At 42.1% G+C, this 26,005-nt stretch overlaps 1 protein-coding gene and 1 long non-coding RNA gene across 4 annotated transcripts; one reads left to right on the forward strand and one right to left on the reverse strand.

Moving 5' to 3' along the window:
* On the forward strand, positions 1-20,799 carry eif4e1c (eukaryotic translation initiation factor 4E family member 1c). 3 transcript variants are annotated; one of them, XM_024429492.2, is made up of 7 exons: positions 1-91; positions 2,963-3,063; positions 14,627-14,722; positions 15,274-15,337; positions 18,185-18,298; positions 18,677-18,816; positions 19,578-20,799. In XM_024429492.2, exons 1-7 carry the CDS (start codon positions 44-46, stop codon positions 19,690-19,692), a joined length of 678 nt encoding a protein of 225 aa, XP_024285260.1. In that variant the 5' UTR covers positions 1-43; the 3' UTR covers positions 19,693-20,799. The 3 variants fall into 3 exon arrangements, with proteins under 3 accessions (XP_024285260.1, XP_024285269.1, XP_024285276.1); XM_024429501.2 differs by lacking the exon at positions 1-91 and adding an exon at positions 633-790; XM_024429508.2 differs by lacking the exon at positions 1-91 and adding an exon at positions 633-775.
* On the reverse strand, positions 18,617-25,980 carry LOC112256340. Its single transcript, XR_002954392.2, has 2 exons — positions 25,540-25,980; positions 18,617-19,002 (listed from the first exon to the last, which is right to left on the reverse strand). It is a non-coding gene; the product is annotated as an uncharacterized LOC112256340 (long non-coding RNA).
* Between the last annotated feature and the right edge of the window lie 25 nt (positions 25,981-26,005).

Here is a 26,005-nt window from a genome sequence, read left to right on the forward strand (position 1 = left end):
CTAAGGAGTGAATTGGGCGCTAGCTCAAAAATCCAACATTAGCATGAATTTCGTCAACAAGAAGAACAACAATATAATTATTTTCCAAGATGTGAGATAATTAACTTGCTATCTGTAACATTGTACAGCTTTGGAATCGTGACATTATCTACTTTCGAGGAAAATAGGCACGTTTCAAGACTCATACCCTGTCTTTTGAGAAGGAATTGCCTGCGATTAGTTTATCAACCGCGTGAAGCAGTATGACGACGTGAACACGATTGGTCGACAGTTTGCTGCGTTATACGTTTTTCCACTCTTGTCCATCGGGATTCCCATCTCCTTTCTCTAAAATATCTGGTATAATTAAGCCTGCCAACTGCCTAACATTTTTTAAGACATTTATTTTAATTGTTAGTTAGAGCCGCCACTTGAATATCAATCTGGTCAATAAAATAGATCATCTTTCTTCAGACACAACCTATAGCAATACTCCTGATATATGTGTTGGCCTACTCGAAATGTCAGGAATTTTCTTTTGTGAACAGAAGTCAACACATTTCCTTGTCACACAGTGACATATTTACCTATCAGTCAGGAGATGGAGATTGGAATGGAGATTGAAAGAGTTGTTATAATTGGCCATAAATAGTGATTACAAGTCCTGCGCGCGGAAAGTATACCCTCAGATATAGTGGGCTTACTCGGTTTCCGTAGATTTTTTTAGTGGTTCGTGACGCACTAGCGCGGAACGGACAGGTTAATTTTGACAGGCAAGATGGCGACTTCGGAGCCGGTAAGCGAGATTGAGGTATATGGACATTTCGTGGTACCACACGACACATAAGACAAAAAATAAACCAATCATGTTTTTATATCAAGTTTAATCTTATGATAGTTAAATATACCCGGTTTCAATTAAATATTTGGCTTCGGAAGCTGAAACCGCGGGTGTCTGGTTCCAACATGCTCAGCAATGGATGCTAACGTTAGCGATGGATTTAGGGGGTGGCATTGGTCATACGGAGGGACTGGACATCGGTGGTTCACACTTGGATCTTTAATTCAATATAATTTGATATATCATACCACCTATCATTTTAATTTTGTCCTTTCAAATATATTAATCGTATTTGTGATCGGTTTTATTTACACTAATCAAACTGGTGACATCTGGACACGTGTGTCCGTGCTGCCTGTGCTAGCTAAGTTTTACATTAAGTTGCTAACTAGTTGCTATGGGGCTACCTAGACCATTTTGAATCGGAAGGATTTTTCCAAATGTAACTACCTGCTCTGGGGCCATGGGGCTACCTAGACCATTTGAATCGGAACGATTTTTCCAAATGTAACTCCCTGTTCTGGGGCCAATCGTAATGAATTTGCAACGGATCTATCATTAACTATTCGAATATCTGTAGCTAACTAGTTGGCTAATTATTAGCTTCCTTTCTAGGCTAGGTAGCTAACGTTAGCTAAATGGTGTTCCTAATTTGAATTAGCTAATGTTACCTAGCTAGCTATGTAAACTAACGTTAGCTATACGACATACTCTGACATTAATTAATTAGGTAGCTAGATGCCAACATTAGTGTTTGAAAGGGGTTTAGCCAGATAACAACATTAGTGAGTGAGCCTCCCAGTCAAATGAACTACACTACAAGACCAAACGTATGTGGACACTTGTTCATCAAACATCTCATTCCAAAATCATGGGCATTAATAAGAAGTCCCCCACCTTGCTGCCATAAGTCTCTTCTCCCACCCTCCTTTGCTGCTACAAGTCTCACCTCTTCGAGGAAGACTTTCCACTAGATGTTTGAACATGTCTGCCAAGACTTTCTTCCATTCAGCCACAAGAGCTTTGATGAGATCGGGCACTGATGTTGGACTATTAGGCCTGGCTCGCAGTCGGCGTTCCAATTCATCCCAAAGGTGTTAGACAGGGTTGAGGTCAGGGCTCTGTGCAGGCCAGTCAAGTTCTTCAACACCAATCTCAACAAAACATTTCTGTATTTACCTGCACAGGGGCATTGTGATGCTGAAATGGGAAAGGGCCTTCCCCAAACTGTTGCCACAAAGTTGGAAGCACAGAATAGTTTACAATGTCATTGAACGCCGTAGCGTTAAGATTTCCCATCACTAGAACTACAGGGCCTAGCCTGAACGATGAAAGAAACAGCCCCAGACCATTATTCCTCTCCCACCAAATTTTACAGTTGGCACTATGAATTCAGACAGGTAGCATTATCCTTGCATCCGCCAAACCCAGATTAGTCTGTCGGACTGCCAGATGGTGACGTGTAATTCATCACTCCAGAGAACACATTTCCACTGCTCCAGAGTACAATGGCGGCGGAGCTTTACACCACTCCAGCCGATACATGACATTGCGCATGATGATCTTATGCCTCCATCACACCTACAGCGTCATTGTGCATTGCAGGACTTACAGTTGACCAGGGCGGAAATTTAACGAACTGAATTGTTGGAAAGATGGCATCCTATGATGGTGCCACATTGAAAGTCACTGAGCTCTTCGGTAAGGCCATTGAGCAGACTAGCTACCCAATGTCTCCTCACTCAAATTAGGGCAGTGTGTCAGTTGGAGCTTGTTCTTGATCTTTCAATAGTGAAAGTCTAGATCTTCACCACTCCTACAGAGATGTTGGTAGATATTCAGTAAGCATATTGAGTCATTGTATGCATCATTCAGTAGTAGAAATGGCAGACATGGATTTAAAATTCTAGGTTTGGCTTGAAACAAAATTGTATATTCTAGTCAGACATGGATGGAATACATGCACATTTAGTATTGATCTAGTATCAGAAGTAGTTAGTATACATGATTATCCTTGATTTTGTTATGATTGTAAATGTTTAGAACTATTGGCAGGATGGGTCTAAGGATATTATTATTGTCAGGTTTCCTGCGAACAGCTTATATTGTATTGATTCATGTTTTTGGTGTCATCCCATCCAGAATGTACCTGAAACAGAAGAGCCCCAACCTGAAGTTATCCTCACTGCACCACCTGTGGTTGCTGGTTCTCAGCAGTACATCAAACACCCCTTGCAAAATAAGTATGGACACCACTGTGTGTGTGTGTGTGTGTGTGTGTGTGTGTGTGTGTGTGTGTGTGTGTGTGTGTGTGTGTGTGTGTGTGTGTGTGTGTGTGTGTGTGTGTGCGCGTGTGTGTGCTTCTGTCTGTATTAGAGGTCGACCGATTATGATTTTTCAACGCCGATACCAATTATTGGAGGACCAAAAAAGCCGATACCGATTAATCGGCCAATTTTTTTATTTGTAATAATGACAATTACAACAATACTGAATGAACACTTATTTTAACTTAATATAATACATCAATAAAATCAATTTAGCCTCAAGTAAATAATGAAACGTGTTCAATTTGGTTTAAATAATGCAAAAACAAAGTGTTGGAGAAGAAAGTAAAAGTGCAACACGTGCTATGTAAGAAAGCTAACGTTTAAGTTCCTTGCTCAGAACATGAGAACATATGAAAGCTGGTGGTTCCTTTTAACATGAGTCTTCAATATTCCCAGGTAAGAAGTTTTAGGTTGTAGTTATTATAGGAATTATAGGACTATTTCTCTCTCTACCATTTGTATTTCATTAGCCTTTGACTATTGGATGTTCTTATAGGCACTTTAGTATTGCCAGTGTAACAGTATAGCTTCCATCCCTCTCCTCGCTCCTTCCTGGGCTCGAACCAGAAACACAACAACAACAGCCACCCTCGAAGCAGCGTTACCCATGCAGAGCAAGGGAAACAACCACCCCAAGGCTCCGAGCACGTGAGGTTTGAAACGCTATTAGCGCGCGCTAACTAGCTAGCCATTTCACTTCGGTTACACCAGCCTCATCTCGGGAGTTGATAGGCTTGAAGTCATAAACAGCGCAATGCTTGACGCACAACGAAGACCTGCAAAACGCCCCAAAGTGCTGTTTGAATGAATGTTTACGCGCCTGCTTCTGCCTACCTCCGCTCAGTCAGATACTTAGATACTTGTATGCTTGTATGCTCAGTCAGATTATATGCAACGCAGGACACGCTAGATAATATCTAGTAATATCATCAACCAGGTGTAGTTAACTAGTGATTATGATTGATTGTTTTTTATAAGATAAGTTTAACTAGCTAGCAACTTACCTTGGCTTACTGCATTCGCGTAACAGGCTCCATGTGGAGTGCGACGAGAGAGAGGCAGGTCGTTATTGCGTTGGACTAGTTAACTGTAAGGTTGCAAGGTTAGATTCCCCGAGCTGACAAGGTGAAAATCTGTCGTTCTGCCCCTGAACAAGGCAGTTAACCCACCGTTCCTAGGCCGTCATTGAAAATAAGAATGTGCTCTTAACTGACCTGCCTAGTTAAATAAAGATTAAACAAAGGTGTAAGAAAGAGAGAAAAAATCGGTGTCCAAAAATACAGATTTCCGATTGTTATGAAAACTTGAAATCAGCCCTAATTAATCGTCCATTCCGATTAATCGGTCGACCTCTAGTCTGTATGTCTCTGTTTAGGCATTACAATTAGTGCCTTTTCCAGGGAGACAAATTCTTGTGGTAATCAGCACATGCAACAATCAGTGACAAAGGTAGCCCGAAACATAAGCTTATTACTTTGCAGAATAACAGGTTTATATAGCATAACAGATAGAACTAGAAGAGATAGAATGTGTCCTAATTGAATCTACTCTGTTAGTGATTGCCATATTATTCACCATAGGTTAATACGCAAAGAAACTGCATAGTCTGCCACTGTATCCCGTGACACACTACAGCAAGTAGCTGAGACTTTCTCTCTGACCCAGGTGGTGTACAGTAGCTGTGTTATTAAGCATACATGACTTACAGGTAATTCGGAAAGTATTCAGAACCTTTAGCCTTTTCCACATTTACAGCCTTATTTCAAAATGGATTAAATAAATAAAAATCCTCATCAACCTACACACAATACCCCATACTGACCAAACGACAACACATTTTTAGAAATTGATCACCCTTGAGATGTTTCTACAACTTGATTGGAGTCTGCCTGTGGTAAATTCAATTATTTGGACATGATTTTGGAAAAGCACACATCTGTCTATATAAGGTCCCACAGTCGATAGTGCCTGTCAGAGCAAAAACCAAGCCATGAGGTCGAATAAATTGAGCGTAGTGCTCTGAGACAGGATTGTGTTGAGGCACAGATCTGGGGAAGGGTACTAAAAAGGTCCCCAAGAACACAGTGCCCTCCATCATTCTTAAATAGAAGAAGTTTGAAACTCCGAGACTCTTCCTAGAGCTGGTTGCCCGGCCAAACTGAGCAAGCGAGAGAGAAGGGCCTTGGTTGGGGAGGTAACCAAGAACCCGATGGTCCCTCTGACAGAGCTCCTCTGGGGAGATGGGAGAACCTTCCAGAAGGACATCCATCACTGCAGTACACCATCAATCAGGCCTTTATGGTAGAGTGGCCAGACGGAAGCCACTCTTCAGTAAAAGGCACATGACAGCCCGCTTGGAGTTTGCCAAAAGGTACCTAAAGGACTCTCAGACCATGAGAAACAAGATTCTCTGGTCTGATGAAACCAAGATGGAACTTTTTGGCCTGAATGCCAAGCGTCACATCTGGAGGAAACCTGGCCTATCTACGGCGAAGCATGGTGATGGCATGATCATGCTGTGGGGATGTTTTTCAGTGGCAGGGACTGGGAGTCTAGTCAGGATTGAGGGAAAGATGAACAGAGGAAAGTATAGAGAGATCCTTGATGAAAACCTGCTCCACAGCGCTCAGGACCTCAGACTGGGGAGAAGGTTCACCTTCCAACAGGACAATGACCCTAAGCACACAGCCAATTTGATATTTCATTTTTTTTTATTTTTTATATATGTATATAAATTTGCAAACATTTATAAAAATCTGTTTTTGATTTGTCATTATGTGGTATTGAGTGTATATTGATGATGATAAATTTTTTTTTAAATGTGGAAAAGGTCAAGGGGTCTGAATACTTAACGAATGGGGTCCTGTAGATGTTTCAGCTTGAAGCAGTGCTTGTTTGGTACAATAGTTCTACTTTTTTGATAACTGGCTGCTGATTTACAACACACTTGCTGCTCATAGTTGACACCAGGGTTGTGTTTATTCATTAGGCATTGGCACCAAACAGAAGGAAAAGGACAGCTGGGCTTGTCAAATTAAGTTTGGACTTCAGTTACAAAACATCTTAACACACGTTATTGTGTGCCCAAATGAACACAACCCAGTTGGGATACAAGGGTCACGCACACTAGGCCAATAAAACGCTTTGGTGCTTCCCAAAATGTTTTTCCCATATTTCCCTTTACATTCTCACAGCTAGCTTTAAGCCTAAACCTAGATGAAGAACGAAGCTTATCATACTTGCACTCTACAGATGTGACATAAGTGATACCACCACTTTTGTCTCTTCTAGCACATCCCATCCAGTGGCTGTCTATTCAATAGGGCCCTAGGCCATAGACTACTGTAGGCAGTACAGCAGGCTGGGTAAAACTGCTGACATAGAGCACAGCCTCAGGATAGACACTCTCTAGACCTTTCCGTCTGTTCTGTCTCTGCCTCTCAGGTGGAAGCTGTTCCTCCCTAGCCACTGATTCTGGACTAGTATGATGCTTTAAAACTCCATGGTTCTGGTCTTTTGTCCTGTTTGAAAATGTGATCTTAGTCCAGTGGATTTCAGATTCTATTGGTTTTGGTGTTGTTACTTTACAGCTCTCTGAATGTTACTTTGGGGTGTCTGCACCAGAGAAAAAACAAGGCCAAACACTGCCTTGTGAAATCTCTTCCTCCTGTTTATTATGTTTTTCAGGGTGATACCAGGGATAGGAAGTCTGGAGTCACTCAACACACACACTGTATGACTACAGTAGGAATTACCTAGTGGAGGTCATTCCTACTAGTCCATAAGTCCACAGACTTTACCTCAAGTGACAGATTAGTGTTTGTTTACGCGTCTGTGACCTCACCCTGGTTCACCAGACGAGTCATGGCACACGTCGTCTTGTTTCTCAACATTATTGATGATTTGAGAAAGTCGCTAAAAAAGCTTGCGCTCTGTTCTCTTTCTAGTATTCTTTTCAGTGTTTAACTTATTGGATATGACCCCAGCCTATTCGTCAGATGCCTTTTTTACACTATGCCAGCCATGATTGGGAAAGGGGGATACCTAGTCAGTTGTCCAACAATGTATTGTGCTGAAATGTGTGTTCTACATTTAACCCAACCCCTCTGAATCAGAGAGGTGCGGCAGGCTGCCTTAATCGACGTCCACGTCTTCGGGGAACAGTTGATTAACTTCCTTGCTCAGGGGCAGAATGACAGATTTTTTACCTTGTCAGCTCGGGGATTCGATCCAGCAACCTTCCAGTTACTGGCTCAATCCTCTAACCACTAGGGCTGGATGTCGAGACGTGTGCGTTGGGGAAGGGTGTCCCTCCTACCCTAGAAAAGGTCAGACACAGCGTCAGACACAGCGTCTGAGTCATTCACACCTCCTCTCGCTTTTCATCAGAAAGCTTACCTCGACATGACTGCATTTTCCAAAATTAGCTTAACTGTGCACAGACAGAGCTTACAACTCACTCACCGGGGGCTATTCTCGGGACTGTGCGGTGGTGGCAATTTCCTTAACCATAGTTAGAGAGAGGAACGGCTACAGCTGTAACACAGCTAACTCGTTCACGACCAAGTTAGCTGTATCCAAAAAGTGACTGGTCGTTAGCTCGCTAGCTTTTGTGGTTTTACTATGACCTTTTTCTCTTTTTTTTTACTAGCTACACCAAGCTATCTTTTCTTTTCACTGAGTGCCACCGTCGGAGATCCCTAGTGATTAGTGGGTTATCGGACTAGCCTACCATGCTAATCATTTTCTGACAGCTAAAAACATAGCATTCCAGCTATGGCGAGAAAAGCATCACCCACCCCAAATGAGGAGATGACTCTGCTCCTGTGGAAACAAGATATTGGCCAAAGACACTGTGCTCCGCTTGCCTTGGGCTGCAACATGCCCAAAAAGTGTTAGCCTCCCCTGGCTCCTGTCCACATTGTGCCCCCTTCACCGTGAAGATCTTCTGTCGCAGGCTAGCACACCAAGCTAGACTGAGTCAACAGGACCCTAATATGGGGTCTGGCATCCCCGATGGCTCATCGGAGGCCATGGATATCCCCACAGGGTATCCAGAAGCGACTGCTAGCTGGCTGGGGCGACCAGCTCGAAGACATTGCCCCGCTTTTGGAGGACTCCAGCAACAACCTCGCGACCTCCCTGCCGGGCTTCCTGATTGGAGACAACATAGGGTTTTCCGGCAGTTTCCTTTTGGAATCATCTGACGGAAACCGACTCCATCTCCTCAGGCCACCAAACCTCCTGCTGGGGAAACTGAACACACAGGCAGGGCACCATCCCCACCAGCTCTCGGTGTGGACCTGCAGGATGTGTGTGAACTCCCAGATAAACCGGTGATTTCCTGGTCTAATGCAGTAGCGGAAACCACCACATCCCGCTACGAGGGTAAGAGGATACCCAAAGCCAAACGGGCAATTAGTACCAGTCTTCCCAGAATGTCTGGAAGGGGTTACCTGTGACTGGAGTACGCCTTTCTCCTCCGAGAACCCTGTCCAAGGTGTGTCGGTGTTAGCCTGTGTTGGCATGGAAGGGATTGGGCATGCCTTTTCGGTCCCACAGTCAAGATTATGCAGAAACGGTGCAAGGAGAAAATGAGGAAGGGTGAAGCCCTCCAGCTCTGTCTGCCCAGGAAGACACAGCCCTGTGCCTCGCCACACCCAGGTCGACCCCACTTAACCTTTTAAGATCCCCTGGAAGGTTTATGCACGCTGGCACGGTCAGAGACAATCTCTTTTCTAGGTTTAACCCTGTATAAGAACATTCCAGAATTGCCTAGTACTGTTTCGCAGAGGGAACCTGGTCAAATCAAATTTATTTATATAGCCCTTCGTACATCAGCTGATATCTCAAAGTGCTGTACAGAAACCCAGCCTTAAACCCCAAACAGCAAGCAATGCAGGTGTAGAAGCACGGTGGCTAGGAAAAACTCCCTAGAAAGGCCAAAACCTAGGAAGAAACCTAGAGAGGAACCAGGCTATGTGGGGTGGCCAGTCCTCTTCTGGCTGTGCCGGGTGGAGATTATAACAGAACATGGTCAAGATGTTCAAATGTTCATAAATGACCAGCATGGTCGTATAATAATAAGGCAGAACAGTTGAAACTGGAGCAGCAGCACGGTCAGGTGGACTGGGGACAGCAAGGAATCATCATGTCAGGTAGTCCTGGGGCATGGTCCTAGGGCTCAGGTCCTCCTCCGAGAGAGAGAATTAGAGAGAGCCCACAAAGATCTCCGCCATGGCACAACCCAGACAGGATGACCACATCAGTGAATCAACCCACTCAGGTGACGCACCCCTTCCAGGGACGGCATGAGAGAGCCCCAGTAAGCCAGTGACTCAGCCCCTGTAATAGGGTTAGAGGCAGAGAATCCCAGTGGAAAGAGGGGAACCGGCCAGGCAGAGACAGCAAGGGCGGTTCGTTGCTCCAGAGCCTTTCCGTTCACCTTCCCACTCCTGGGCCAGACTACACTCAATCATACGACCCACTGAAGAGATGAGTCTTCAGTAAAGACTTAAAGGTTGAGACCGAGTTTGCGTCTCTGACATGGGTAGGCAGACTGTTCCATAAAAATGGAGCTCTATAGGAGAAAGCCCTGCCTCCAGCTGTTTGCTTAGAAATTCTAGGGACAATTAGGAGGCCTGCGTCTTGTGACCGTAGCGGCGTGTAGGTATGTACGGCAGGACCAAATCAGAGAGATAGGTAGGAGCAAGCCCATGTAATGCTTTGTAGGTTAGCAGTAAAACCTTGAAATCAGCCCTTGCTTTGACAGGAAGCCAGTGTAGAGAGGCTAGCACTGGAGTAATATGATCAAATATTTTGGTTCTAGTCAGGATTCTAGCAGCCGTATTTAGCACCAACTGAAGTTTATTTAGTGCTTTATCCGGGTAGCCGGAAAGTAGAGCATTGCAGTAGTCTAACCTAGAAGTGACAAAAGCATGGATTAATTTTTCTGCATCATTTTTGGACAGAAAGTTTCGGATTTTTGCAACGTTACGTAGATGGAAAAAAGCTGTCCTTGAAATGGTCTTGATATGTTCTTCAAAAGAGAGATCAGGGTCCAGAGTAACACCGAGGTCCTTCACAGTTTTCTTTGAGACGACTGTACAACCATTAAGATTAATTGTCAGATTCAACAGAAGATCTCTTTTGTTTCTTGGGACCTAGAACAAGCATCTCTGTTTTGTCCGAGTTTAAAAGTAGAAAGTTTGCAGCCATCCACTTCCTTATGTCTGAAACACATGCTTCTAGCAAGGGTAATTTTGGGGCTTCACCATGTTTCATTGAAATGTACAGCTGTGTGTCATCCGCATAGCAGTGAAAGTTAACATTATGTTTTCGAATAACATCCCCAAGAGGTAAAATATATTGTGAAAACAATAGTGGTCCCAAAACGGAACCTTGAGGAACACCGAAATTTACAGTTGATTTGTCAGAGGACAAACCATTCACAGAGACAAACTGATATCTTTCCGACAGATAAGATCTAAACCAGGCCAGAACTTGTCCGTGTAGACCAATTTGGGTTTCCAATCTCTCCAAAAGAATGTGGTGATCGATGGTATCAAAAGCAGCACTAAGGTCTAGGAGCACGAGGACAGATGCAGAGCCTCGGTCCGACCTGGTCTCCTTCAAAACATGTCTGAGGCTGCTAGGTTTGATGGCATCGGCTTTACTAGTCATCCCATTAGGATGCTTGAATATGAGAGGGTTTCAATGCTGGATCTCTTCTCTAGGTCTGAGCTCATTACGTTATAACCATCACTGTGTACAAATTCTATAGATTGCATGGTAGCACTGCATTCCTGGAGACACCCAACGTTTTTGTCACAGGGTGCCAAGATGTGCACTGTTTTATCCAGAGAAGTAGTCACGTCGGACGCGTCTCTCTCAGGTTGGGGTGCAACCCACAAGGGCAGAACGGTCAGAGGGGTGTGGGGACCCCATTAATGTTCTGCTCACACAAACTGCCCGGAACTCCTTGCAGTGTCCCTAGCATTAACGTTTTGGACACGTTGGCGCACAAGTGGCCACGGGTCATCCTGGACTGGCCCTGTTTTCGCCCACCTTTAGCCAAAGTGCAGGAGAAGGGTCTCTCTCTCTCTCATACTAATAGCACCACATTGGACAGAGAAACACTGGCTAGCGGAAATCACTCAACTACTATGGCCCTTCCCTCTGCGTCAGCAGTGCCACCCCCCAGGCGCGCCGGGAGATTTCCTCAACCAGAATGGTTGGCACTCTGGGCATGGCCCGTGAATGATTCAACTTGAACACTGCTGGCCTTCCCCAAAATGACATTTCAACTATTCAGAGTAGAGTTCGACCGATTTATGGTTTTTCAGCGCCGATACCGATTATTGGAGAACCCCCCCCAAAAAAAGCCGATACCGATTAATCGGCAATTAAAATAAAAAAATATGTTTAAAAAATGTAATAATAACAATTAAAACAATACTGAATGAACACTTATTTAAACTTAATATCATACATCAATAAAATCAATTTAACTAGGCCAGTCAGTTACTCGCCAATGAAATTGCAGGGCGCCAAATACAAATCAACAGAAATCTTCTCATAAATCAAATTTCTCAAACATACAAGTATTAGGCACAATTTTAAAGATACCATTCTCATTAATCCAGCCACTGTCTGTTTTCAAAAATGCTTTACAGCAAAAGCTCCACAAACGAATGTTAGGTCACCACCAACTCACAGAAAAACCCAGCCATTTTTCCAGTCAAAGAGAGGAGTCACAAAAAGCATAAATGGAGAGAAAATTAATCACTAACCTTTGATGATCTTCATCAGATGATGCTCAAAGGACTTCATGTTACACAATACATGTATGTTTTGTTTGGTGAAGTTCATATTTATATCTAAAAATCTCATTTTACATTGGCGTATTACGTTCAGTAGTTCCAAAACATTAAGTGATATTGCAGAGAGCCACATGAATTCACAGAAATACTCATTATAAATGTTGATGAAAATTCAAGTGTTATGCATGAAACTTTAGATAAACTTCTCCTTATGCAACCGCTGTGTCAGATTTCAAAAAAACTTTACGGATAAAGCATAATCTGAGAGCGGCGCTCCGAGCCCAAACCAGCCAGAGAAATATCCGCCATGTTGGGGAGTCAACATTATTCATAAATAGCATTATAAATATTCACTTACCTTTGATGATCTTCATCAGAATGCACTCCCAGGAATCGCAGTTCCACAATAAATGCTTGTTTTGTTAGATAATGTCCATTATTTATGTACATTTATGTCCAATGGCTTCTTTTGTTAGGGTGTTTCCAAAAGCGCGATCTGGTCCAGTTGGACGAAAAGTTCAAAAAGTTATATTACAGGTCGAAGAAACTTTTCAAACTAAGTATAGAATCAATCTTTAGGATGTTTTTAACATAAAAGTTCAATAATGTTCCAACCGGAGAATTCCATTGTCTGTAGAAAAGCAATGGAACGAGAGCTACCTCTCATGTGAAAGCTCGTGACTGAGAACGAGGCTGCAGGCTGACCCCTTAGTCAAACAGCTCCCATCCGGCCCCCCTTCACATGAGAAGCCTGAAACAACGTTCTGAAGACGGTTGATATCTAGTGGAAGCCTTAGGTAGTGCAAAATAACCCATATCCCACTGTGTATTTGATAGGGGTGAGTTCAAAAACTACAAACCTCAGATTTCCCACTTCCTGTTAGGATTTTTTCTCAGGTTTTTGCCTGCCATATGAGTTCTGTTATACTCACAGACATCATTCAAACAGTTTTAGAAACTTCAGAGTGTCTTCTATCCAATACTAATAATAATATGCATATATTAGCATCTGGGACTGAGTAGGAGGCAGTTCACTCTGGGCACGCTATTCATCCAAAAGTGAAAATGCTGCCCCCTATCCCAAAGAAGTTAAGAACAAATTCTTATTTACAATGACGGCCTAGGAACGGTGGTTTAACTGCCTTGTTCAGGGGCAAAACGACAGATTTTTACCTTGTCAGCTCGGGGATTCAATCTAGCAACCTTTCGGTTACTGGCCCAAAGCTCTAACCACTAGGCTACCGGCCGCCCCTGAAAGTACGCAGGTACTTTCCCGAAACGGATGACGGAAACAACTGGATTCGTTATCCTTTTCATGTTCTGCCTCCAGTCCACTTACCGATATCTGAACAAGAGAGGCTCATCGAAATTGCAACAGGCGATTTTGTGAAAATAGAATTTAATCAGAAGCCACTGCCAGATTTCTGGATTGGGCTGCAGTCAGAGTATCCTGCCTTGGCAAATCGTGCTGTTAAGACACTGATGCCCTTTGCAACCACATACCTATGTGAGTGTAGATTCTTGGCCCTCACTAGCATGATAACTAAATACAGGCACAGACTGTGTGGGAAATGATTTAAGACTGAGACTCTCCAATACAACCCAACATTGCTGAGTTATGTGCATCCTTTAAAGCACACCCTTCTAATTAACCTGTGGTGAGTTATTCACCATGTTTTATGAAGAAATAAGGTTTTGTATATAAGATGGCTAAATAAAGAGCAAAATTATTGATTATTATTATATTATTATTTGTGCCCTGGTCCTATAAGAGCTCTTTGTCACTTCCCATGAGCGGGGTTGTGACAAAAACTCACACTCATTTGTATGTTTAATAAATGTATCGTATAGTGTCTGTGTGGCAGGCTTACAATGATGGCAAAAAACAACATTTGAGAGTGCGCTGACCCTGGTGCTTGAGGGGGTACGCAGCTGGAGGTTGAATGTTTGAAGGGGTACGGGACTAAAAAGTTTGGGGACCACTGCACTAGAGGAATGGCTACGTCCAGTTAACTTTTAATTTTTAAAAACTGAATTGCTGAATTTCTAAAAACCTGTTTTTGCTTTGTTATTATGGTGTTTTATGTGTAGATTGATAAGACAAATATATATTTTAATCAATTTTAGAACAAGGTTGCAACGTAACAATGTAGAAAAAGTAAATGGGTATGAATACTTTCCGAATGCACTGTATAAATGTCTGAGCTATGTGTATGCATAAACTCTAATATGCGTTTTTAATGAATCAATCTTAGAAAGCTGTCCATTTCGTTGTTAGGCTTTGAAACAACATCTACAATGCCATATTTTCCACTAAGTTTCAAACAGTTGTTGAACTATTTTCTTCAAATTGCTCAATCATGGTGAGGTTGAGTTTTTGAATGCAGTTGCATTGTCAGAGTGGTTAGAGGGACAATTGAGCACTGAGTACTAGCCCATTAGCTACCTGATGGTCATTAACGAGTTAGGTACTACCAACGCATGTCCAGAATGCATAAGAGGAGATCACGGTTACTCAACATTCACATGGAATTTTACTGCAATCAGGTCTCTGTCATGACTGCTGATTCATGACAGTAAACGTCCAACCTGTTCTGTCTGTGGGTACTGGGGAACACGATAGGGAATCTCTGACTTGAGTCTTCTCTCCTCAGATGGGCCCTGTGGTATTTCAAAAACGACAAGAGCAAAAGCTGGACAGAGAACCTTCGTCTCATCGCAAAGTTTGACACAGTGGAAGACTTCTGGGCGTGAGTACTCGTCCTCTTTCTTCTCCTTATCCTCTTTCTCCTCTCCACGCTATGACGTAACCATGACAATCAGAGTGCGTTGTACAGAATTGATACAAGTGTCTATGTGGAGTAAAGGACTGGCAGTTCTATGCATTGCATTGCTATCTGTGCCTCATGTATTATATATATATATATATATATAACCTTTATTTAACTAGGCAAGTCAGTTAAGAACTTTTTATTTTATTTTTTACAATGACGGCCTACCCCGGCCAAATCCTAACCCGGACGTCCCTGGGCCAATTGTGCGCCGCCCTGTGGGACTCCCAATCACGGCCGGTTGTGTTACAGCATGGAATCGAACCAGGCTCTGTAGTGATGCCTCTAGCACTGAGATGCAGTGCCTTAAACCGGCGCGCCACTCAGGAGCCCAAATGAGTCATTAGTTGTCTCCAAATAGAAATGATGGAGAATAACATGGAACAGGACATTGATATTTATAATCGTGGTGTCTAATATTGTTGCATATGGGCCTTTGTTTAAGTGTGCCTCTTGGTTTTGTGTTGTAGATTATATAACCACATACAGCAGCCCAGCAAGTTGGGCTTCGGCTGTGACTACTGCTTATTTAAGGTAAGTTCACTTCTGAAACCGTATCCCTTCAGAGGACTTGTCGCTGTTCTGTTAAATGAAAACATCAGGGTCTGTATGCATAAACCATCTCAGAGTAGGAGTGATGATCTAGGATCAGGTTTCTCCTGTCCATTTAAATCTTATTATGATCTGATAGGCAAAACTGATCCTGGATCGGCACTTCTACTTTAAGACACTATGAATAAGGGCCCAGGATCAGGGTTTCCATTAAGAAAATGTGGCGCCGGACAATATGTCCAGGAAGATTTTAATTTACAGGCCATTTTGAGAAATGTACTGGACCCATATGCGTTGGGTGCATAACCCATTAGGGTGTCTACCCATGGTGATCAGAATGACAGAATTCAAATTTAGATTATGGTAATGAATCTTAACAGAACATGCAACTCATGTAATGAAGCAGCCAATAAAATGTTATTTTCAAACATTTCCCAAAATACAATTTGGCAAAACAGCACACCTGGGAAAACACCATTGTAAACAGCGCACCTGATAGTGGGTCCATTTGTGACAGAGACGGAAAACTGAGGGGGGGAATCTAAAGATGCAACAACTAAGATGTGTTGCTAATGTGACTAGGATTGTGCCTTTGGCTTCTGGACAATGAAAGATTGCTATGAAGTTGCTATGAAAACCAGTAGAACAGGAGAGAAATGGCATAGTGGTGGGTCTAATAGGGAAGAAAATGGAAATATATTTGCCAAAAATTATTTAATTTCTCCTGTCTATACAGAATTATTTAAAAAATCATTCCACATACTTCACCAGAAAGCAGAACTTAGCCACAGAGGAATCGAGGATCATTAGCTTCTTGTAAAAAAATTGCTGTGGATTCTTTCAAATCACAAGCTCGTAGGCCTATGCCTATTTGGGAAGCCCGCCGTTTGGGCAGTGCACGTGGCAATAGGCCTAGTTGCTTATTGAGCTGGGCTGTCAGTGAAAAGCATCTAAAATATGTGTGAAGAGAATGTGTCTTGAGTATAATTAAAAATTGAGACAAGAAGGGGAGGGGTGTGTGCCAAAGATATAGACGAGCCTCTCCAGAATGGCTCAGCTATCTCCTGCCAATACTTGTGCATTCATTGTGTGAATTGTTTGCACTTAGATGATTAAAAAGTATTTAAAAAATTACCCATTTCATATGTCACCAGTAGTAAATGTACTAATAATCCCCATTTTGGTTACATTTATTTTAATGCATGTATTAGTCATTTGCCGTTCTCATTCTCAGAGTGGAAACATTATTTGCGGAGTTCACAACCGGCTACACTTGTGAGAAACAAGTTTTGGTTTATTTCATAACCATCATTAATGCGATTTTTTTTTCATTGTCTTTTATTTGGAGTGCTCCATGTGAGCAATGAGCATGCCTGGTTTCTCTGTCCTGATAATGTTGAGGGAGTGTGTGTGCCTGAGCACGCATAGAAGTACCTGGCCTGCTGCGCGGACATGAAGGAAAGTGTTGTTTTTTTACATCCATTGCGAATGATAATACACAATGAACAAAAGTATAAATGCAACATGTAAAGTGTTGGTCTCATGTTACATGAGCTGAAATAAAAGATCCCAAAAATGTTCCATATGCACAAAAATCTTATTTCGCTCAAATTTGGTTACACGTAATGTATTTACATCACTGTAAGTGAGAATTTCCCCTTTGCCAAAATAATCCATCCACCTGACAGGTGTGGCATATCAAGAAGCTGATTTAAACAGCATGATCATTACACACGTGCACCTTATGCTAGGGACATTAAAAGGCCACTCTTAAATGTGCAGTTTTGTCACAACACAATGCCACAGACGTCTCAAATTGAGACAACTGAAGAATTGCTGCTCAAACTGTCAGAAATCGTCTCAGGGACGCTCATCTGCTTGCTCGTTGTCCTCACCAGGGTCTTGACCTGACTGCAATTTGGTGTCATAACAGACTTCAGTGGGCAAATGCTCACCTTCGATGACCACTGGCATGCTGGAGAAGTGTGCTCTTTACGGATGAATCCCGGTTTCAATTGTACCAGGCATTTGGCAGACAGCGTGTATGGTGTCGTGTGGACGAGCGGTTTGCTGATGTCAACGTTGTGAACAGAGTGCCCCATGGTGGCGATGGGGTTATGGTATGGGCGGGCATAAGCTACGGATAGCAAACAATTGCATTTTATTGATGGCAATTTGAATGCACAGAGAAACTGTGACGAGATCCTGAGGCCCATTGTCGTGCCATTCAGCCGCCATCATCACCTCATGTTTCAGCATGATAATGCATGGCCCCATGTCGCAAGGGTCTGTACACAATTACTGGTTGCTGAAAATGGCCCTGTTCTTCCATGGCCTGCATACTCCACCAGACATGTCACCCATTGAGCATGTTTGGGATGCTTGGATCGACGTGTACAACAGCGTGTTCCAGTTCCTGCCAATATCCAGCAACTTTGCACCGCCATTGACGAGTGGGACAACATTCCACAGGCCACAATCAACAGCCTGATCAGCTCTATGCAAAGGAGATGAGTCGGACACGAGGCAAATGGTCACACCAGATACTGACTGGTTTTCTGAACCATGTCCCTACCTTTTTTAAAGGTATCTATGACCAACGGATGCTTATCTGTATTCCCAGTCATTTGAAATCCATAGATTAGGGCCTAATGAATATATTTCATTCGACTGATTTCCTTTTATGATCTCTAACTCTGATTTTGCTTATAGGCTACTTTAAGGCAAGGTAAGACATGTCTCAAAATTTGCCGGCTAATGGAAACCCTGCTCAGAATGTAGATTGGGGTCAAGTTACCTAACGTTCCCCTACTGCTCTGTGTGTTTCAGGATGGTGTGAAGCCAATGTGGGAGGATGACAAGAACAAGCTGGGTGGGAGGTGGCTAATGACCCTCAGCAAACAGCAGAGACAAATCGACCTCGACCGCTACTGGATGGAGACGGTCAGCATCATTATTCTTAAACCTGGGTCCTGTTCTTAGACACCAAATGGAAGAAAATGAGACTGAAACAAGGATGGACTACCTGAACTGAAAGCTCATTTTCATTGCTAAATGTTTCCCGTTGTGTACCCTGACGAATACGGCTCTGAGTTTGGAATAGTTCATTAGGACACACAAAAATAGTTTTGGATGGTCCAGTCAGTCAATTTTCTTCCATATGGTACCTAATGAACACAACCCTGCTGGAACTGTCCATGACTATACTTCAAAAGTATTGTCAAATAATCTAATGTATGGAATGGATTGCTAGAGGGCAACTTAACACGTAAATAACATTTTATTAATTCCATAACATCATGTACTGTGTGTGTGTTGTAGCTGTTGTGTTTAATCGGTGAATCGTTTGACGAGGCCAGTGAAGATGTGTGTGGAGCGGTGGTCAACATCCGACCCAAGGGAGATAAAATATCCATCTGGACCGGAAACTGTCAGAACAAGGAAGCCATCGTGACAATAGGGTAGGTCATCTCTCTGGCCTTTTGTCAATTGGGCAAAAGGCTGTCCTTTACTCCACTCCTCTGTGACTTGGAAACCGATAAGTGTTCACTTTGTTAATAAGTGTAGAGGATTTTCTTCCTCGAATGCCTTTCTCCAGTAGAGGATGCTCAGGTGTATCAAAGAGTTTTGAAATCAGCCACAGTTTTCTGGAAGGAGAAAAGCGTGCACACATTGATTAAAAACAATATGCTGCTTATTGTTTTATCAAAAAATGTCTAGCACAACTAGCTTATTTCTTTTTACCACTTTACTCATGTATTTTGGGATTGCACCCCTGTAAACGGAATTTGCTTAATTTCATACGCGCGCATTGGTTTCTACATTTTCTCGCTTACCATTGACCTTTTTCAAAAGGAGGTGAGGAAAGAACGTGAGGAGTTGAGAGAACCCAATTGAGTCTCTCATGCGCACACACACTTTTATCCACCAATTACACATTTCATTTGGCACATAAGCAAATTCTGTATATTATGTGAATTGAACAAGTTCAGATAATCATATATGTATGTTATTCATATGTGAAACTTTTCAGATGAAAAGGTTTTCTTTTAAGTTAACCCGGGAGTGCAAAAAGTGTGCAAAAAGTGTGTAGTTGGCAGAAATGCCATTGGTTCTGAGACTAACAGTACTGCTCTGTTTCTAGTTGCCCACTAAGTAGAGACAATGCATGTAAGACTGTACTGAGAACCTATTCAATATTATCTCACTCATCTCTCTCCAGACAACAGTATAAAGAGCGCCTGAGTATCCCCATCAAGCTCCTGATTGGCTACCAGTCACATGACGACACGTCTAGCAAGAGTGGTTCCACTACCAAGAACATGTACTCAGTCTGATCAACACCTACCCCCAATCTCAGCTCAACTATCAACTCCCTTTATCACCAACCCATTAATACTTTTCAGTTGTCAACTGCTGTTAGTGTCCTTCCTTTTTACAGACGAGAGAATTGTTGAAACGTATATAAAATTAGAGCTGCCTCCCTGACACCCGATGGACCGGCTGGCTAACCTCCGGTTCTTGTCGGGAAGAAGAGGAAAGAAAGAAAGGACAGCGTCAGCTGAAGCTGTTGGGATTTGAGCTAGAAGATCGTTAAATTAGTTAATTTTAGAATTGGAGTATATGTGACTAATAATACCAGTGGCTTTCCCCCTACTAACGTAACTGAGGAGAAGGTCTGTCGTTTATGGCTTGATTAAAAGACAGACAACTTTCTTAGCTGTAAAACCTTTTCCTTTTCTCATACAGAGTTTATGATCATTCCCTGTTATGAAAAGTGTTTCTCACCAACCACCCAGGATAGAAAAGTAGACGAGATTCATTCATTCAGCAGATTTTAAAGGGCAACCAGCGTTTTAACCTTCTTTAGTTGGAGGTGTTTGGCATGAGAAGGGATTGCAGATGCACCTGTTGCAGAAAAGACAACGGTACCTTAATTTGTTTTTGTGTAAAAGAATAGTAGCGGTAACAGAAGAACGGCCACATATAGTTTCAGCCATGCTGGGATTGTGGATCCTTTGCTTGTAGAACTATTTTGAACTTTTGTTTCCCTTACGTGCATTTATGATATATGCATTGCAGTTGAACTACATAGTTGGAGGACAACCAAGAAAAAGAAACTTGAGTTCCTTACAATTTTTTGTTTTTGAGGAGGTTAACGACATGGACTACTGCTTAATAATATAGAACATTTTTTACAGTGTATCATACTAAGTGAAGATGCCTGGACAAGTTTTAGGTCTGCTTCTTACCGTTTTCTTCCTAACAAACTGTAGAACATTTCGCACTACTCTGGGGCCTGTGCGAGTGGAGAAAAAAGGATATCTATCCATCGTGAAATGATTTAGCTTATAATGTATCTTTATTATCTGTAATTCCAGGATGTATATTACCTTCTTTCAAGTAAAGGTTAAGTGCTTTGCATTAAAACCAGAACCACACGGTCTCCTTTTCTGTGTCGTCTGTTTAGCATCACTTCCTATAGTGTCATGGGGGTGCGTTCAATATACAGATTATACATAGATCAGAGCCCTATACCACATACAGTGCATTTGAAAAGTATTCAGACCCCTTGACTTTTACACATTTTCTTAAGTTACAGCCTTATTCTAAAATTGATTTAAAAAAGTTTTTAAATCTCAATCTACACACAATACACCATAATGACAAAAGTTAAGACAGGTTTTTAGAAAAAAATTCAAATGTATTCAAAGTAATACAGAAAAATGTACATAAGTATTCAGACGCTTTACTCAGTACTTTGTTGAAGCACCCCTGGGAGCAATTACAGATTTGAGTCTTGGGTATGATGCTACAAGCTTGGCACCTGTATTTGGGGAGTTTCTCCCATCTCTGCAGATCCTCTCAAGCTCTCAGGTTGGATGGGGAGTGTCGCTGCACAGCTATTTTTCAGGTCTCCAGAAATGTTCGATCAGGTTTAAGTCCAGGTTCTGGCTGGGCCACTCGGACATTTAGAGATTTGTCCCGAAGCCACTCCTGCGTGCTTAGGGTCATTGTCCTGTTGTAAGGTGAACCTTTGCCCCAGTCTGAGGTCCTGAGCGCGCATCAAGAATCTCTGTACTTCACTCTGTTCATCTTCCCTCAATCTTGAATAGTCTCCCAATCTCTGCCGCTGAAAAACATCCCCACAGCATTATTCTGCCACCCATGCTTCACCATAGGGATGGTGTTAGATTTCTTCTAGATGTGATGCTTGGCATTCAGGCCAAAGAGTTCAATCTTGGTTTCATAAGACCAGAGAATCTTGTTTGTCATGGTCTGAGAGTCCTTTAGGTGCCTTTTGGCAAACCAAGCGGGCTGTCATGCCTTTTTACTGAGGAGTAACTTCTGTCTGGCCACTCTACCATAAAGGCCTGATTGGTGGAGTGCTGCAGAGATGGTTGTCCTCCTGGAAGGTTCTCCCATCTCCACGGAGGAACTCTAGAGCTCTGTCAGAGTGACCATCAGGTTTTTTGTCATCTCCCTGACCGAGACCATTCTCCCCTAATTGCTTAGTTTGGCCAGGTGGCCAGCTCTAGGAAGAGTGTTGGTGTTTCCAAACATCTTCCATTTAAGAATGGAGGCCACTGTTTTCTTTGTGACCAATGCTGCAGAAATGTTTTGCTCCCCTTCCCCAGATCTGTGCCTCGACACATTCCTGTCTCGGAGCTCAACGGACAATTCCTTTGATCTCGTGCCTTGGTTTTTGCTCTGATGTACTGTCAACTGTGGGACCTTATATAGACAGGTGTGTGCCTTTCCAAATCATGTCCAATCAATAGATTTTACTACAGGTGGAGTCCACTCAAGTTGTAGAAACATCTCAAGGATGATCAAAGGAAACCGGATGCACCTGAGCTCAATTTCGATTCTCATAGCATACTTATGTAAATAAGGTATTTATGTTTTTATTTTTAATGCATTTGCAAAAATGTATAAACTTGTTTTCACTTTGTCATTATGGGGTATTGTGTGTAGATGAGGAATACTATTTATTTAATCAATTTTAGAATAAGGCTGTAATGTAACTGTGGAAAAAGTAAAGGGGTCTGAATACTTTCTGAATGCACTGATATGTGGTTTGAGCAGTTAGTTAGGTAACTTTGGTCAACTGAGTTCAACTCGGGATAACTGGTACCACGAAAGTGGCTCACCTTTTAGACAGGTACATTTTTATGGTAATGAATCCTTTAGAACTAACCCCGATTGATCCTGAATTAAGTGTCTGATTATTGGTTTAATCGGCTCCCCATTAGCTTTTGCTGAAAAAGCAGCTACACTTCTTGGGGTCCACACAAAAACATAAAACACAACAAGTAGCAAACACTAATACACTAATATACAAGAACAGTCACACAAATTGTAAATACAATAGACAAACAATACTACTAAATACTGTGTAGATTGTGTTTGTATGTCATGTCACAGTCCCTATTGTGCCATGATGGTTTTTTTTAAATGTAAAGGTACTTTTTCTGTTTGCTTGAGTAATTGGAGATGGGGAGTTCTATACGATTATGGCTCTGTATATAACACTGCATTGCCGTGAATTTGTTTTGGACTTGGACTCTGAAGAGACCCCTGGTGGCTTGTTTTGTGGGGGCAAGTATGGGTGTCAGCTGTATGTTATTTGATAATGCAGACAATCTAGAATTTGACTAATTTTTATTTAAAAACTAGAAGATAAGCAGTTCATCTCTCAACCAGGAAAGACTGGCATGCATGTTGTTGATGTTCTGTATGTGCAGTTAAGGGCAAGATGTGCTGCTCTGTTTTGAGACAGCTGCAGCTTTGCTCAGTCTTTCTTTGCTGCACTTGACCATATTACTGGACAGTAATCAAGTTGGGACAAGACCAGAGCAGAACCTGAACAACTAGTACAGTTGATTTGTTATAACAGACATCTTTACAACAACTTTGTCAATGTACCGTGACCATGATAATTGACCTTCCAATGTTATACCTAGGAGTTTAGCTTCCTTAATTTGTTCAATGGTTACACCCTTTATGCAAAACTCTGGTTTAGGTCTTAGAGAATATTTTGAACCAAATACAATGCTTTTAGTTTTAGATGTACTTAAGACCAGTTTGTTATTAATCAACCACTCTGATACTGACTAACATATTATTTTGAATTTCAGTGAGCTCACTGGCTTAGGGTGCTGACAAAAGTGTGGAATCATCCATATACATATTAATTCTAGCTTCGTGTAAGACCAGTGGCAAATAATTTGTAAAAAAATATAAACCATTAACAGCACAGCACACTGTACATATCTTATGTTAGAGAAGCTCCCGTTGAAGAACACTGGGTTATATTGGATAAATAACTCCAACCATGTGATGGCAGTTTTTTCAATAACAATTTATGATCAATGACATAAGACTACACTGAAATCTAACAATGCAGCACCAACTACAGTATCACCTTACAAAAAATATTGCCATTTTGAAACTGCAGTCTACTGTGGTATTTTGGACGCAGTAATTGCAGAATAACTGCAGTTATACTGCAAAATTACTTTAGTAAAAAATACTGTTCTTTTGGACGCAGTATTTGCATACTGCACTCTGACTGCAATCTTTTTTTGTAAGGGTATCCATTTATTTTAACCAATCATCAGTCACCTGAGTCAGCGCAGTACAAGTTGAGTACCCTTCTTTATTTATGCATGCTGAAAGTAAGTAGTTAACGTTTTCTCTGAAAAATGGCGTTGTATTTGGTAAAACTCAATTCTCTCCATCAGTTTACTATCAGTTACTAACAATTCTCAAACTGATTGGGCGGCTGTTAGAGCCAGCAAAGAGTGCTTTCATTTTCTGTATGCAGGGGAATTACATTAGCTTCCTTCCACCCCTGTGGACACAAATTCCTTTAGGCTTTGGCTAAAGATATAGCAAATAGGGGTGGCAATACAGTCTGCCTCCATTCTCCATTGTTGCCCATGGGCAACCCTATTTGCTATATCTTTAGCCAAAGCCTAAAGGAATTTGTAGGCATGAACGATAAGGAATAAAATAAAGACGGCACTTCAACATTTCACAGCATAGTCTGCGGAATTTTCAAGAGCACTTGTCTTTATGTGGCACGGAGTCGCCCATAGGTTGATGTGTCAAGCATTGTGGCAATGGACCGTTCAGCTTTCGTCAAGCCACTTGCGACATGCGCGCGCTCCTAAACCTGCTGGAGTACGCTTCGTGGTCGTTATAAAGTGGAGAGCGTTCGATTTGCCTGCTGGGGGACAACGAGACTCCAAGCTCCGCTAAAACGTGCCAGCAGAATGTCGCATTTGCCGATGTACGGTAGTTTATAGGCATAATGTTTGCAATGCAAGCTACCGGTAGAAACGTTGTACAGTTGGCTAAACATATTGGTAAGTTAAGTAGTGCTCATGTATTTTTTTTCTCCAACCAACGTAGGCCTAGTGAAGTTAGCTAACATTATTTTATCCCCTTTTCAACATTGAGAGTGTTTAATCACGATTCATGTTGACAAACATGATAACAGATCACATCCATATGGCAAGTTAGACAAGTTAACTTTCAGGGGATAAACTAGATGGCTATGCTATATTTGCTTGGCATCTAGTGGTGATGACAGTAGTCCGACAGTAGTCCGACTGACAACTTTATCAGGATGAGGATCAATGGATGTTTACTGATCATGAAAAGCATGCAGTTACTTGCTGTGCAACTGATGATAGAGCTAAATGTGGAATAATCGGAAATGTGTAGTTCTGACTACTATGCTCTTCAAGAGGTGATATTATTTAAAACCAAATAGTTAACGTTTATTTAACAATCCCTTAAACGGCACGTAGTTGTCAATGGTTTTAGCAGCGCTGGGGGTCTCTACAGATGAAGCCTGGGCTGGAATGTGAAGATGGTAGCCTACTAGCTTTAGAAAACCCTAGGTAGAACTTGATTCAAACATAGTATACCGCTCTGGTCTGAATAGATAATCAGATCCTGTAGAAGCCTGTAGAAGTGTTTAATAACAATCCCAGGAAACATATTGTATGAACATCATATAATCTCCCAATAAAATGCACAGAATCTGGATCTGAAATGCACCCAGTATCTACTTTTGCTCTATGTTGAAATCCAGATCGTTCCCTACCCCTACAATGTATGTAGATCTCAAAGGATTGGATATAGTAGCTTCACCTTGCCATATTGCTTACCTTGCTTACCTTACCGGTTGGAGTGTTCGTCGCTGGTTCGAATACCTGATCCGATAAGGTGAATAATCGGCCAATGTGCCCTTGAGCAAGGCACTTAACCCTAATTTGCCCCAATGGACCCGTACTACTATGGCTGACTCTGTAGAACAACACATTTCACTGCACCTATCTGGGGGAAGTGACAATAAAAATCTATTTATATATATTTTTTTATAATCATGCACCCTTTGTACATAAAGTAGGCTAATCAATTTCAAGTACTTCTTGTTCTGTAGATTCCTAAGTCTTCCTCAGCCAGTGCACACACCCAACAGACATTCATTCTTCCAAGACCCTAAAATTCAGACAGCAATCAGTCCACAGTGAGAGTCAACAACACAATGACTAGGTTTCCCAAACATCTCCGGTTCAAACTCCACCAGAGTTACCTGTGCACCTACAGTACACACCTCTCCCCACGCAAATA

The sequence above is a fragment of the Oncorhynchus tshawytscha genome, linkage group LG01 (assembly GCF_018296145.1).
Source record: "Oncorhynchus tshawytscha isolate Ot180627B linkage group LG01, Otsh_v2.0, whole genome shotgun sequence".
NCBI classification, from domain to species: domain Eukaryota; kingdom Metazoa; phylum Chordata; class Actinopteri; order Salmoniformes; family Salmonidae; genus Oncorhynchus; species Oncorhynchus tshawytscha.

What these genes read in the sequence shown, in the direction of transcription:
- eif4e1c (XM_024429492.2), top strand. Translation starts at nt 44, where the DNA reads ATGAATTTCGTCAACAAGAAGAACAACAATATAATTATTTTCCAAGAT. An exon ending in ATATAATTATTTTCCAAGAT is followed by an intron (nt 92 to 2,962) that starts GTGAGATAATTA and finishes CATCCCATCCAG; the next exon opens with AATGTACCTGAAACAGAAGA. An exon ending in ACCGCTACTGGATGGAGACG is followed by an intron (nt 18,299 to 18,676) that starts GTCAGCATCATT and finishes TGTGTGTTGTAG; the next exon opens with CTGTTGTGTTTAATCGGTGA.